At 40.3% G+C, this 14,521-nt stretch overlaps 1 protein-coding gene across 2 annotated transcripts in view; it reads right to left on the bottom strand.

Annotated features, from left to right (window-relative positions):
* Positions 1 to 14,521, bottom strand: part of LOC126473269 (E3 ubiquitin-protein ligase Ubr3) — a 297,943-nt gene that overhangs the window by 187,506 nt on the left and 95,916 nt on the right. For both annotated transcript variants that reach the window (XM_050100220.1, XM_050100221.1), the window contains exon 10: positions 8,925 to 9,080. In XM_050100220.1, the coding sequence (XP_049956177.1) occupies positions 8,925 to 9,080 (156 nt within the window). The remainder of the gene's footprint in view (positions 1 to 8,924; positions 9,081 to 14,521) is intronic.

The following is a 14,521-nucleotide window of genomic DNA, read 5'->3' on the forward strand; positions in this document are numbered from 1 at the left end:
CCATCCATCTAGCGATTACCAGTCCCAAGTGCCCCTTTTTTTTCCTCCATTTTTACATTTTTTATGCTCGTAGAGCAGGTATCTTTGTTTAAAAATTTACCACAGCCAGCAATCAAAACTATGCCTTCAACATGGCAGGTGATCATTCTACGACAGAAACATGTTGCCTGTCAAAAGAAATACCTTACTTCAGGGTATTAAAGATGCTCAAACAATTTCAAAGACAACTTTTTCGAGAATTTTTGAGACCTGCATTGAACTACTTTTGAGAGATTGCTATTTGAGTTCTGTGCTCCATGCACTATGTTTCTAGGAAATTCATGGGCATGGTAGCAACCACAGTTAACAATAGGTAATGAAAGAAGATATGTTTTTAGACAGTCTCTGACTCAGGCTGCAAAGAAAGAAGAAATGAACGGGAATAGTAGATGACAAAAAAATCTTAAGATAGGAGAGCGTGTCCAGCACGAGATAAAAATAAGACAAACTCGTATATGTCACAGAAGTAGGATATGCAAATGAAAGGCAAGTCATGAGGTGACGTGTTATATCTAAGACAAAATAATATGGTACCGCAGGGTGTATACGTAGACAAGGAAAAATAATTCCCGGATTTCCCGGTTGAAAATACATTTTCTCCCAGGTGAAAATACACTTTTTCTGTGTTAAGTGACAGTATATTTTTTCTCGGGACTGTAAAACTTATCAATCCTTTGAATGGTTATGGTTTTATATACAGGTGTAGAATTTCCCAGCACTTGCTGCACATCTATGTGCAGCAACATGTACACAGCATATTTTCGTATTACGAAAGTATAAATTCAAATTCCACCAGACACCACATGTTACTTTCTGAAGCATTGAAATCAAGATTGTGATGCACTTTTGTAAGCCAGCCATAGCTCATGTCGCGTAATCCCACCAGCCGATGACAGCGGATATTAAGAGCATAGGACATGTGATGCAGTCAGCCAATAGCAACATCACTGTTAAGTAGCCGAACACACAAATAGGAAAAGTTAATACTTTAAATTAATATACATTGTATTGCTACAAGGGTAAAAAGGCTTTTACATGTAATATTGGTCTCCGAGATTAATAAGCTGCAAAAGAAGCTGAGCTTCCACATACAATGTTGATCTTTTTTGCATGTGTTACAGTTTAAAATACATCACACAAATGTGCCAGTAAAATTTTTACCAAGGACATAAATGTCTGATCTTGGGAGCTCAAAATTCTTCTAAATGGTCGTCCTCAAAGAGTTGATTTTTAAATGAGAGTGAACTGTTCAGTGATTTAAGAAATTCATCGTACAGTGTCGCACATAGTTCATCTTACATAAAAGGAAATTTACTTTGAAAGTAATACTTTTCAACCAACCATTTGCAATATTTTCCTACGATCTGGTAGAAATAGGTTCGTTTCAGGAGTTGCCAGAGAGTGCCGAACACAGGCATCACCGCGCTTGTGCAGCTATGATGGCACAGGAAGCCGTACGTTCTTAAAGGTAAAACATTAAAAGATCTTTCATTATGTCAGAAAGGGAACAAGACACTACAGGATATTCGAAGAATATCGGAATTTCGTGAACCATACTAAAGTGCATAATTCGGCTTAAAGTGCACATTCGTATGTCCAGATTCAGATGTAAATTTTCTTGAGAAAAACCAGTACTGTTTGATCTCGTGTTTGGTTCTTAATTATGACACAATGCCATGTGTGGTAGAAGATGAAAACATGCTCGAAATGCAGTGAACTGTTGAAACTAGCCAACAGTGTGGAACTAAACACTGTTTCAAATAAATTGACTGCCTCAGCGTAATGTTAAACATTAGTAAAAGCCAAAATTTCTTTGGCAGACCGACAAAAATTACTTCATTGCTCTGCAAGGCAGTTAATGCTTGACTGTCAGAACGGTGGAAATAAAATAAAATCTGAAACTAACAACATATTTTAGCCTTCAGTAATTACGTGAATGGATTTTAATTCACCTGACAGTTCCCAGTCACAGAAATCCACTTTTTTTTTTTTTATGTGAGAGCAATAAACAATGAGGAAACAGCAAAATCACTAAATGTAAACACGAGTCACATGGAGACTACCACCTCTCCACTACAACTCAGACTGCTCTGTGGATCAGCCCCAGATCTATGATATTTCCAAACTGGGGCAATGGACAATACTAGATAGTGGACCCCCCTCCCATGAGCGTTTCAGGTAGGATGCAGAAAATTTTAAAAAATTGAATTTTCAAAAATATGTTCATTTTGTAGCGTACATCCTTCTGAAGTGTCCGATACATAAAAAGTGTTCGAGGAAATGTAAGACATGTTATCTGGTCTTAAGTGTGCCAACCAGCAGTGCCTCACCTCTTCATACAGCATTCTTTTATTGCATGTCACTGTATTTTGCTCTGCGGAATTCAAAGGTATAATATTTTGTAGTGGAAATCTATATTCAGGTCAGTGGAAATTAAAATGTCCTGCGGTGCCTCTCCTGCTCCCTGTCGGCTGGTTTCACATCCTGGCCCTCTTTAAAAAAATTCGCAATTGCTACTAGGTTCAAATGGCTCTGAGCACTATGGGACTCAACTGCTGCGGTCATTAGTCCCCTAGAACTTAGAACTAGTTAAACCTAACTAACCTAAGGACATCACAAACATCCATGCCCGAGGCAGGATTCAAACCAGCGACCGTAGCGGTCTTGCGGTTCCAGACTGCAGCGCCTTAACCGCACGGCCACTTCGGCCGGCAATTGCTACTAGATGTGATTATTTGTACCTGGGAGAACAAGAACTCTTCAGAAAGTTTGCTCTCTTTATTGCCTATTAGGTAATAACTAGCTGTTTTGTGTCACATAAAATTAAACATAGGATACATAAAACCAGTCAAGACAAGAGACAAGCGAGACAGTACACGTTTCTTCAACCCTTAAGCCCTGGCATTTTTTCCTCTGTAATCTTGCCACAGCTTTACATGCATCTTTTCCTTTCTGGGAAAAAATATTTCTCAAAGCTTGTCAAATGTTTTGCTACATGAAAAAAATGAAATGTCATCGTCTACTACTGAAGAAACTGTTAATATAAATAGTACCCACGACCAGTGTGGTTTCTCGATCTGATTACATGTATTTTGTCACAGACTTTTACATAAAATGAAATAGGCCTGCCTAGTATTGCAGCAATTGTAATAGACACCTAATAAAAGAGACTGCTTTGGCACAAATGGTCATTTTTATAACACGGCAGAATATATTTCACGAAGTACCAAATACTGAGTACAAGCAGTTAATAAGCACCATCTTGCACACACAAAAGCGTATTCTAGCGCCACATACCGTGAGCCTGATACAGACAGTAAAATATTTAAGACAACCTCAGAAATGCACAATTCCCTGTACCTCTATCAGAAACATATGGATATGTGCTTCTAAAAATGATAGACTTAGATGTACTTGTGTCAGATAATGTGTTAGGGTAAGTCATTAAAATTCCACTAGTCGAGAACACTGAGTTCAACTTATATAGAATGTTGCCACTCCCAAAAACAACAATAAGGGACGATACAGGGAAAAACATTTACATACAGCCAGAAAAACAGATTTACTATTAGTTAGTTCTAAGACGTTCTAGGCTGCGCGTGCACAAGTGCCCCCCCCCCCCCCCCCCCACACACACACACACACACACACACACACACACACACTGCAGTGTGGTTTCAGTTGCCTGAGACTGCAGTCGTGTGTGTGTGTGTGTGTGTGTGTGTGTGTGTGTGTGTGTATTGTTGACAAATGCCATTGGTCAAAAGCTTTAAGTGTGAAAATCTTTTTGTTGTGCCTATCTGCGACTCAGCATCTCTGCTATATGGTGAGTAGCAACTTTCCTTCTCAAAATATTGTTACATTCCATCCTGGATTTTCCATGGTTTGAGGGGGGGGGGGGAAATTGAATTTATCAGAGGTGCCATTAAAATTACCATTTATCCTATAAGTGTCAAAGTGTTTTTCCAGCATAACTATGAAATTCACACCAATTTGTACTCTTTGTGAATAGTAACCAATAAAACTGCTCAATTTATTATGTGTTTCTAAGTTCTCCATAAGTTATGAAATGGTAACTATTCATACAAATAAATCATGAGCACAAACACTCTGCTGAAAAAGATTGGAAAAATCTGCAGGAATTTAGCAATGTCAATTTTGTATTAGTAAACATATGCCCTCAGGAGGAAGGCATTTCTCAAAGGATTGGGCCCACAGCCAACTTCATACCATGCATATAAATCCACATTTGCAGCCACTTTAGTATCAGAGTCAGCTTCATGATTTTCATGAAATGTGTCTTCAAGCACAGGCAAATAGTCGACCCTACCTACCCATCTGTACCATTGGTCCACTTGACACTGTATTGCACAGACTACCATCAGTTACTGTTAATGCTTGAAATTCTACAAATAGCAATTACATCATCTGTCTTAGAATCTCCTCCAAATTCTGATTTGCCTGCGTGCTGTTCTGCAACCTCTTCTCAGCTGTTCATTACATGATCAGCCACAACTTCATTGCCCATGGAGCTACAGAACCTTCCTGAAATCATTCTTGTAGATGTAAAAGAAATATTCTGGGACGATGTCAGCATGATCCTACTAAAAATCAACCAAAATGAGTAAATAATATGCTTATTACAGACAACTGTGTGCAGAAACTGTTTTTATTTACTTGTGTATTTTCGGCAGCCAACCTACATGTGTACTGTCAGCGGTTGTAACTGATATTACCTCATCAGCTGACTTTTATAGATAATCTGGGAAACAATATTATCTGCAATGTTCATTCTTCATTAGAAGCAGCATTTCACAGCAGATAATCAGTAAAAATTGATGTAACTAGGAACTGAATTCATGATAGTCTATTTGTTCCTAGGCACAGGATGGAAGACAACTAGTAGCAAATACGCTTACAAATGTCTCTTGTATTGATTTTATACATTGTAATGTAGGACATATCACTATTAATTGAATTTACTGTTGTTTATCTCAGAATAATAAATACATAGGTGGCAAATGCTAGCTGAAAACAAAGCCATCTCTGAGGACAAGGGCCTCAAAGGCCATCATTAAATATTCATATCATTACTGACTTAGAAATATAAAAATGGCACTGTAAGTCACAGAAACTACAGAGGCTATATTAATGGAAAGAAACTTAATTGACTGTAGTAAATAAAGTAACTAACAGCATTTAAGACCAGTGTGGTATATACAGGGTGGAGAAAATTGTGTCACGGAATTTTAACCATGGATAGCTCATGCCAACAGAAACCAAAATTACTAATGTCGACAATGCATAATTTTTAAACTAAGGAAATTTGGCGCCACGTGCTCCGATTGGCTGCAGGATTGTGTGTTGCCAGATGCTCTGGACAACGCACGACCATGAATGCTTTGCCTGCCGGAGATCGCTCAGTGGTAGCATGCCAGCATTCCACTCTGGAGGCCTGGGGGTGAATCCACCAGGGTCCCGACACATCCATTACAGTTTCATGACAAGACGTACTGGGAACAAACCCATTAACAACTGGTAGTTCCCGTACAGAAAGTCATTTACAAATTTTGGCGGTCCTGAGAAGGGTCTTTTTTGTAGCTATGACATTGGTTACTTATACGTGCTCAAACTGGCGACTCCCTGATGCGACACAAGCTTGGTAATGTTGAACGATGTTTTGTCAAACTCTTTCAGAGATTCCTGGCATTGTCCTGAAGTGATTCGCGGCATGTTGAATGCGATCCATTAATTACTCTTAGTTTCTAAGTGGTACGCGACTGAAGAATCACCACAGGAAATACTCTGGTGGCATGATGCCTGGTGATCGCACGGGCCACATCCTACGAGCACCTCTGCCAATTAGCCGGCCGTCAAAGAGTTCATTTCAATATCCGCGCACAGCACGACTGTTACGTGCGGGTGCCCCATCATGCTGCAATCACATGCGTAACCATATGTCCGAAGGAACACCTTCCAGCATGCCAGGTAGTTTCTTGCAAAAAGTGAAGGTAATCCCCCCCTCATCAGTCGAGGAGGTAGACTGACCGGCCCAATCAGATAATCAACCACAATACCTACCCAAATGTTGAGCGAAAATCGTTCCTGGTGTCCATGGATGTACGTGACAAGAGAATTTCCCCTTGCCCAGTAATGAATGTTTCGAGTGTTGTAAAGGCCATCTCGATGGAAGGTGCAATCGTCAGTAAACACCACAATGGCTGGGAAGCCAGGATCTCGAGCAACACGTCACAGAAACCACCGGCCAAACCCTAGCCAGTGTTCATAGTCCGCCACAGGATTTAGGTTTTGGAAAGGGTGGAAACTAAATGGATGCTGGCCAACATCCCTCAAAACTTCCTAGACTAACTGATGAGTGACCCCCATGTCGTGTCCAACCACTCGAGTACTTGTGTTAGGTGCTTCATCGAAGCACTTGAGAACAGTCTCTTCAAATGCAGCATCCCGTCATGTTCAAGGTCGTCCAGCATCACTATGATATCCAACTAACGAGCTCGTTTCGCCAAGTCGCCAGTGAATTGCTGTAAACATTTCGGGGTGTGGTTGGCATCTTGCTGGGTACCATTCCTCATTCAACCGTCGAGCTTCATGTGCATTACCATCTGCTAGTCCATAAACAAAACCATATCTCGTTGTACTCCAAACAAATACTGTGCTGCCATGCTTGCTGTATGATTAAATTGCAGATAACGCGTGTGTGCTCCAAAGTGATGTTCACGTGCGAATGTTCCAGACATCAGGTGGAGACAAATAGCAAGACCTATTTGACACGTGTGCGTATCACGGGGCAGTGAGGGCGTTCATATGCGTGAACTGACAACCATAATGATGTCTGTCAACCGAGGAATGGCCAATTGGAGCGCATGGTGCCAAGTTTCCGTAGTTTAAAAATGGTGTGTTGTCAACCAACACAGCATTTGTAATTTTGGTTCCTACTAGTATCAGCTATCCAGGGTTAAAATCTCGTGACAATTTTTCTCCACGCTGTATGTTTACTAGTGATACTGAAAGTCCGATTAACACGTACCTTACTAGGCTCGACAAACTAAGGGTGGCAGGTAAAAGATGGGAGAATATGGAGTAGCTGGATGATAAACAGCAAAAGAAAATGGATTGCAAGAGATGGGTCGATTATTCAACAGGCACATACAAATGCTCATGTTGTAGATACATACATAAGTTCTTTAAAGACTGGTTTTGTAGTGGAACTTTTTGTGACTCAATATATGGTGAGGCTATTGTAAATAACACAACCAAATCTATTCGATTAAGAAAGACAAATGACTTAGTCATCTATGAGAGGCACCCTCATGAAGAAGAGGGTAAAGTTTACTTAAAGACAGAAATTACGAAAAGAAGATGTAATGGCTGCTCGGAAAAGAAAGGAATTTCATTAAGTAACAGTGTTAGACAACACATAGACGTGATCTCAGGAGGGCATCAGGATGGCGACTGTAACCTGCAAAAGAAAATGCATTCACATCAGCTAGAATGAGTCTAGAAAACTTTAAATCCTTGTAAAGACTTGTGGAAGAGTCAGGGAAAGCGATGCCACTCAACGAACCCACCCAAGAGCCTCTAAAAAAAACGGAATACAAGTGGCTAGTACAGAGAGCCAAGTCAGTCAGTACCAGTCAGTCACTGCCGTACTAGTCAAGTACACAGTCCCCGTCACCGAATTGTCTCGAGCAGTATCACAGGTGATCCCTCAAAGTTACTATGGAGTGACACATTCATGCAACTGCAATGTGGCACTGAAAAGTCTGTACACAGTCAAGTAAGAGGAACCGAGTTTCTTTTTGCCTGTTAAAGTGTTTGTTTCTACACTCAACAAGTAGTAGTAGATATTTTCTGCCTATCAGCATATAGAGAGGAATAAGAATTATCTTTCACTTGTATCCAGCTGTGGTTAAAAAGTACCGACTGTGTATTCTCAGAACAGGATGCAAGTGGAATGTTGTTCTCTGATGGTGAAAGGCAGGACACAGGAACCAGAGATTGCGCCAAAGGCCTACAATACAAAGGACTATGATGTACTCACTGGTTCGCAAGGACATGGAGCCACTGCAACACCTCTCTCTGAATAAGGTTAAACTGTTGAGAAAATACATTAATTCTGAATTGAATCCTTAAGTGACTGCAAGCCTATTCACTTCTTACAAATCACAAACATTTCCCTGTTCCACAGTCTCCCATGCTAAGCAACCTAGGAGTCTCTCCTCCTCTTATTCCATCACATTTAACTGAGTAGACTACATGATTAAAAATATTGTTGTCAGCATCCTGATTGTGTTATGCAGGCCACAGTTTTATCCAATATGGAGACAGGACCTGTGTCAGGACCCAAAATGACACCTTCATTAATGGTATGTTAGATCCAAATCTTCCTTCCTTATTTAATCCTTGTGCTATGATACTTTCCCAGATTAAAAGTGCTCTGTCTGTGACATTTTTCTTTTAATTAATAGGAGAAAACTTTGGCTGCATGTCATGGTTTATTGTTCTGTTGAGCTCAACTATTTCATCTACGTCTTGAAAAGAAGAGACTTTCATTTTAAAAGATGACATGTTCAGCTGCATACAGGCATGACAAAAAGAGGATTACACATTTGAATTTTCAGCCAAAGTCTTCTCCAGAAAGGAAAAACACACACACACACACACACACACACACACACACACACACACACACAAGCAAGCACACCTCACACAAACATGCCCGCTATCTCCGGTAATTGTTGGCCTTCACTTAAACATTCACATCCTACTTTTGTTTAACTGATGACAAAAATAGTACATAGAACAGCTAACAACAAAAATCCCACATACACAATTAAGCTTATTAAATTTTAGGAGTCTCTTACCTGAACCCTTAGAGGATGCATCATGATGAGTGAAAGTAAGTCTGGTGGTGGCAGAACCTCCCGCAATGTAAGCCCCTGCAGCCTTATTGCTTGGCACATAAATACTGATAGATACCGATGCAGTGGAAGGTGAAATGACACCTGAAGACCATCAGGCTGTTCAAACAAAAAAAATATCTGTGCTACAAAACGAATAAAAATACACACTTACATCGTAACGTACAAGAGACATCTACCTTCCTTTTTCCTTAAGGTTGTTAATCTCAAAACTTCATTTCCCTCATTTATTCTGTTTTCTACCTTCATCTATCATATACATATTTCTTTGCAACCACAGGGTGTGGGTCATATTTAGCTAATTTTAAGGCAGTACAGAAAACACTGAAATTTTGACTGCTACAGTGTAGATATGTTGCACAATGGTATTAAAAAATAATATTTTCTAGCAATGTGAAGGTTGTTTCAAAGACTTCACAACTTAATGAATTCTGTACAGTTTTTTCTCTTTAAAGTTGGTACCAATGAACTTCGCACAATCATCATCTTTTACATTTGATATTCATGAAGAGGTACATGACAGAAGAGCACGTTCTACAGCTGGAGATATTAAACATCCAAGAAACATTTGTACATGGACTGTTCACAGAAGTTGGAATTTTTTATCTACATAATGCACTTAATAAATGTACAGTACTGAGACCGACAAGGAAATATGAGAGTATAGCTTCCTTTCCAGATCTTAAATCCTCACAGTGATTTTGGATATTACACCCTCTCAATGCTGTAATGAAATTATCATGCTAGCTGCCAATATTACCATCAGCCAAGAATATTAACCAAATAATGTTTGCAATAATAAACATTCCAATAGCTAAAATTTGCCAAACTGTGGTAATATTTGCAAGTAGGTGCCTACCAGATGCTACTGACTCAAGAACTCTAGCCAATACGTAAGTGATCAAAGTATCCAGACACCTGGCTGAAAATGGCTTACAAGTTCGTGGTGCCCTCCATCGGTAATGCTGGAATTCAATACGGTGTTGGTCCACCCTTAGCCTTGATGATAGCTTCCACTCTCACAGGCATACGTTCAATCAGGTGGTGAAAGGTTTCTTGGGGAATGGCAGCCCATTCTTCATGGAGTGCTGAACTGAGGAGAGGTATCAATGTCAGTCGGTGAGGCCTGACACAAAGTCGGTGTTCCAAAACATCCCAAAGGTGTTCTGTAGGATTCAGGTCAGGGCACTGTGCAGGCCAGTCCATTACAGGGATCTTATAGTCGTGTAACCACTCAACCACAGGCTGTGCATTATGAACAGGTGCTCGATTGTGTTGAAAGATGCAATCGCCATCCCCGAATTGCTCTTTAAAAGCGGGAAGCAAGAAGGTGCTTAAACATCAATGTAGACCTGCACTGTGATAGTGCCACGCAAAATAACAAGGGGTGCAAGCCCCCTCCATGAAAAACATGACCACACCATAACACCGCCGCCTCCGAGTCTCACTGTTGGCACTACACACGCTGGGAGATGACATTCAATGGGCACTCGCCATACCCCCTCCTTGCCATCGGATCACCACATTGTGTACCGTGATTCGTCACTCCACACAACATTTTTCCATTGTTCAATTGTCCAATGTTTATGCTCCTTACACCAAACGTGACATCATTTGGCATTTAGCGGCGTGATGTATGGCTTATGAGTAGCCGCTCGGCCATGAAATCCAAGTTTTCTCACCTCCCACCTAACTGTCGTAGTACTTGCAGCGGATCCTGATGCAGTTTAGAATTCCTGTGTGATGGTCTGGATAGATGTCTGCCTGTTACACATTACGACCCTCTTCAACTGTCGGCGGTCTCTGTCAGTCAACAGACGAGGTCAGTCTGTACGCTTTTGTGCTGTATGTACCCTTCATGTTTCCACTTCACTATTACATCAGAAACAGAGGACCTAGGGATGTTTAGAAGTGTGGAAATCTCACATACAGGTGTATGACAAGTGACACCCAATCACCTGACCACGTTCGATGTACGTGAGTTCCGCTGAGCACCCCATTCTGCTCTCTCACAATGTCTAATGACTGCTGAGGTCGCTGATATGGAGTACTTGGCAGTAGGTGGCAGCACATTGCACCTAATATGAAAAACATATGTTTTTGGGGGTGTCTGGATACTTTTGATCACATAATGTATGAAGCACATTTTCTTCCAAAGATTTCCATTAAAAAGCAAAACCTGGAGTTCTGGGGTACAGAAGCTATTGTATCCACAATGAGAAACTGTTTTGTGGGGATTTTGAGCTCTGAATGTTACTGGACTTTAAGATACTGTCATCATTTAGTAACAATACCTCAATACTGTAACAGAATTTTCATGGCCTTATTTTGATGGTGTTATTTGCTTAAGATGTTTGATTCCATCAAACTGGCATAGCTCACCCAATAATTACTTTCAAGTATTTCTATCAGCAAAGTACTTAGAATTCTGCTCTTGTTGTGGATTTGTTTAGAGAGAAGTTTCCTGTCCAGCTTACTTTCACATATTGTCTGATTAAATCTTGCAATCTGTTCCCATGAGAGGATTTGTTAAGATTGTTCCCAAAATCGTACGTGTGTGCCAACAAACCACAACCAATTTTTACACTACTCAAAAAATTTATAGAAATACTGTTGCCCTGCACCCCTACACCGACAAGAATGGTTCAAATGGCTCTGAGCACTATGGGACCTAACTTCTGAGGTCATCAGTCCCCTAGAACTTAGAACTACTTAAACCTAACAAACCTAAGGACATCACACACATCCATGCCCGAGGCAGGACTTGAACCAGTGACCATAGCGGTCGCGCGGTTCCAGACTGTAGCGCCAGAACCGCTCAGCCACCCCGGCTGGCCACAGACAAGAGTATGGCATTAGTTATGGCTGTCATCTGGACACCACCATAGTACAGAAAGAACGATAAATGGGGTAGTTAGTACTTTGCCTTCCAGGGAGCAAAATTCCAAGTACTTGCTGAAAGAAACAATCAAAAATAGTAGTGTTTTCTACTTCTGTGTTTCTTTCAGCAAGTACTTGGAATCATGCCTCCAGAAAGAGTACTGGTCAGCCATTCTGCCTCCTTGTAATTTTACAATCTTCTGAATTGAATATTCCTCTTCACACAGGTTTCAAAACCTGGGACTCCTTCTTCCTAAAAGAAATACTTAGGTGAAGATGGAGACTGAAGGAAAGGAACAGGTCACTCAGAACCCATTTTACCTCTAGGGTTCCTCTCGATTCAAGAGTAGCACAATTAATTCACAAGAAAAAATTACAAGTGAACAAACCAACCCAGAAAGCTACACTATGAAACTATAAAAACGAGTCCTTCGGATTAAGTCCAGCAAAGGTGAACATAATGCTTCCAGAATGCACAATTGAATTAGCTATTGGAATTACCATATATGCACAAATAATCCATACATATTTTTTCAGCTACAAACTGGGGTGCATCAGTTAACTGCAATAAGATTGGTACTGCTCTGCCACCAACAACAAATCCCATTAAATTACAGTGTTGTTGTGGCCCCAGTCTGTGATGTGCCTGTGGCACACTAGAAGTAAACTATTAACTTATTATAAGACTGCAAGTTCTTGTTATCACTCGTACACAACTAAAGAGAAACTCAAAATTACTGAAGAAGCAGAGAACATTGGAAACTGTGCATCGCAAAGAGATTACAATGTAAGCAAAGATTGTATTGATTAGTGAGAAAACACACTGTGGCTTCATGAAACGAACGGTAATTTGTGAAACATCCTGACCTCCAAAAAAAGACACTGTGATTATGTACATGAGAAATGACAATACGGATATGCAGTGATTAGTGAAATGTGCCAACTCAAAGCACTGTCTTTAAATCAAAGAACTAGGCATCAGTTGTTTCAAAGCTAGCTGCGGCTGGCTATCAAGATTTTTCAGTCCAAATGTATTAGGCTTTCAGAGGAAAACTACCATCACTCAACAGCTTCCGCATGATTATGAGGAACAAATAGTGAATCTTCATAACTATGTGATACATTTGCACCACAAACATTCCTATATATTATCACAAACTGGCAACACAGATCACGCACCTGTCTATTTTGGGATGCCCCTCGACAACACAGAGAACAGGAAAGGAGAACCAAGTGTCATGTTATGAAATGGTGGAATGAGAAGCAAATGTGTACAGTGATATCATGTGTGGTGATGGACAGAAGTTACCATCTGACACAACATTTGAAAGGAAAGTTATTCTGAGAATATCAATGAAAGGCATATTGGTGAGAGCAAATCCGAAACTGTGGATGGACAATGATCTTTGGTGATGCCTGTTTGGCAATGTCACCCTGGTGCGTTACTGACTTTATATACCGTGGTGGTCTTGGACACCTACCGTGGATATACAACTGAGGAAGTGTGAGACAAATTACTAAAAGGGCAAACTGAACTGGTCGTTATGCCCGAAGGCCTAATATCCAGCCTGCAACCTTAGGTGTGTGTACAAATTGGCCATTCAAAGCAGTATACACAATGGATGGACAATGAAAACCACAAGTGAAAAAGTCAAGCAGCCAGATTTGTTCCACATTTGTGAATGGGTGAAATGTTCACAGGACTCCATTCAATTGCGACTGATGGAAAAATCCTTCAAGAAATGTGGTATCACAAATTCAATGGACAATACCAAGGACGACATTATATAGGAAGATGCAATGATGACAATGATTATTCTGCTGATGAAAAAAATTATGTTAGCATAATTTTTTGTAAATAAGGAAGACATTCTGTGGGAAGATGATGACAATAATGATTCTTCTCCTACTGATGATGAATAGAATTATGTTAGAATAATTTTTTTGTAAATAAAACACAAATTAAAGCCAATATTTCTTTTTTTCTCCCTTAAAATTCGGTTGTGCAGATTATTCAATGACATGGATTATTCACTTATATCCGCTATTGGCTTCCATTTGCATAGTTGACTACAGAGCACCCACATCTCTTAGGTGTAAGTGAAAATAATGGTATTCTGTGAGGAAGACCTGTTGAATCTAAAAGCTTTTAATTCCCAAAACCTTCGTCAGCTAACATTATACTGTTTCTGAAGAATACGCGAAAGTAGCTTTATGTAAAACAGAAATACATTGGGATCAGGTGAAACTAGCACAGGATTTCCACAAGGATCATCTTGGTTCCTCTATTGTTTAAGACAAAGGGTGGACACACCTTATATAAATGTCCACTAATAGTTGTCCTGATACTTTTGATCAAATAGTGTTTATATCTCTAGACAATAAAATGCTGTATGACTAGAAATAAAACTAAAAACTAAACTCCGTCCGAACAGGTCCTGGAAGACCTAATGGTACCAACCAGCCGCCTTGTCTTCCTCAGCCCACAGGCGTCACTAGATGCAGATATGGAGGGACATGTGGTCAGCATACCACTCTCCCGGCCGTATGTCAGTTTACGAGACTGGAGCCGCTACTTCTCAATCAAGTAGCTCTTCAGTTTGCCTCACAAGGGCTGAGTACACTCCGCTTGCCAATAGTGCTTGGCAGCCTGGATGGTC

This window comes from Schistocerca serialis, chromosome 4, assembly GCF_023864345.2.
Source record: "Schistocerca serialis cubense isolate TAMUIC-IGC-003099 chromosome 4, iqSchSeri2.2, whole genome shotgun sequence".
In the NCBI taxonomy this organism is placed as follows: Eukaryota; Metazoa; Arthropoda; class Insecta; order Orthoptera; family Acrididae; genus Schistocerca; species Schistocerca serialis.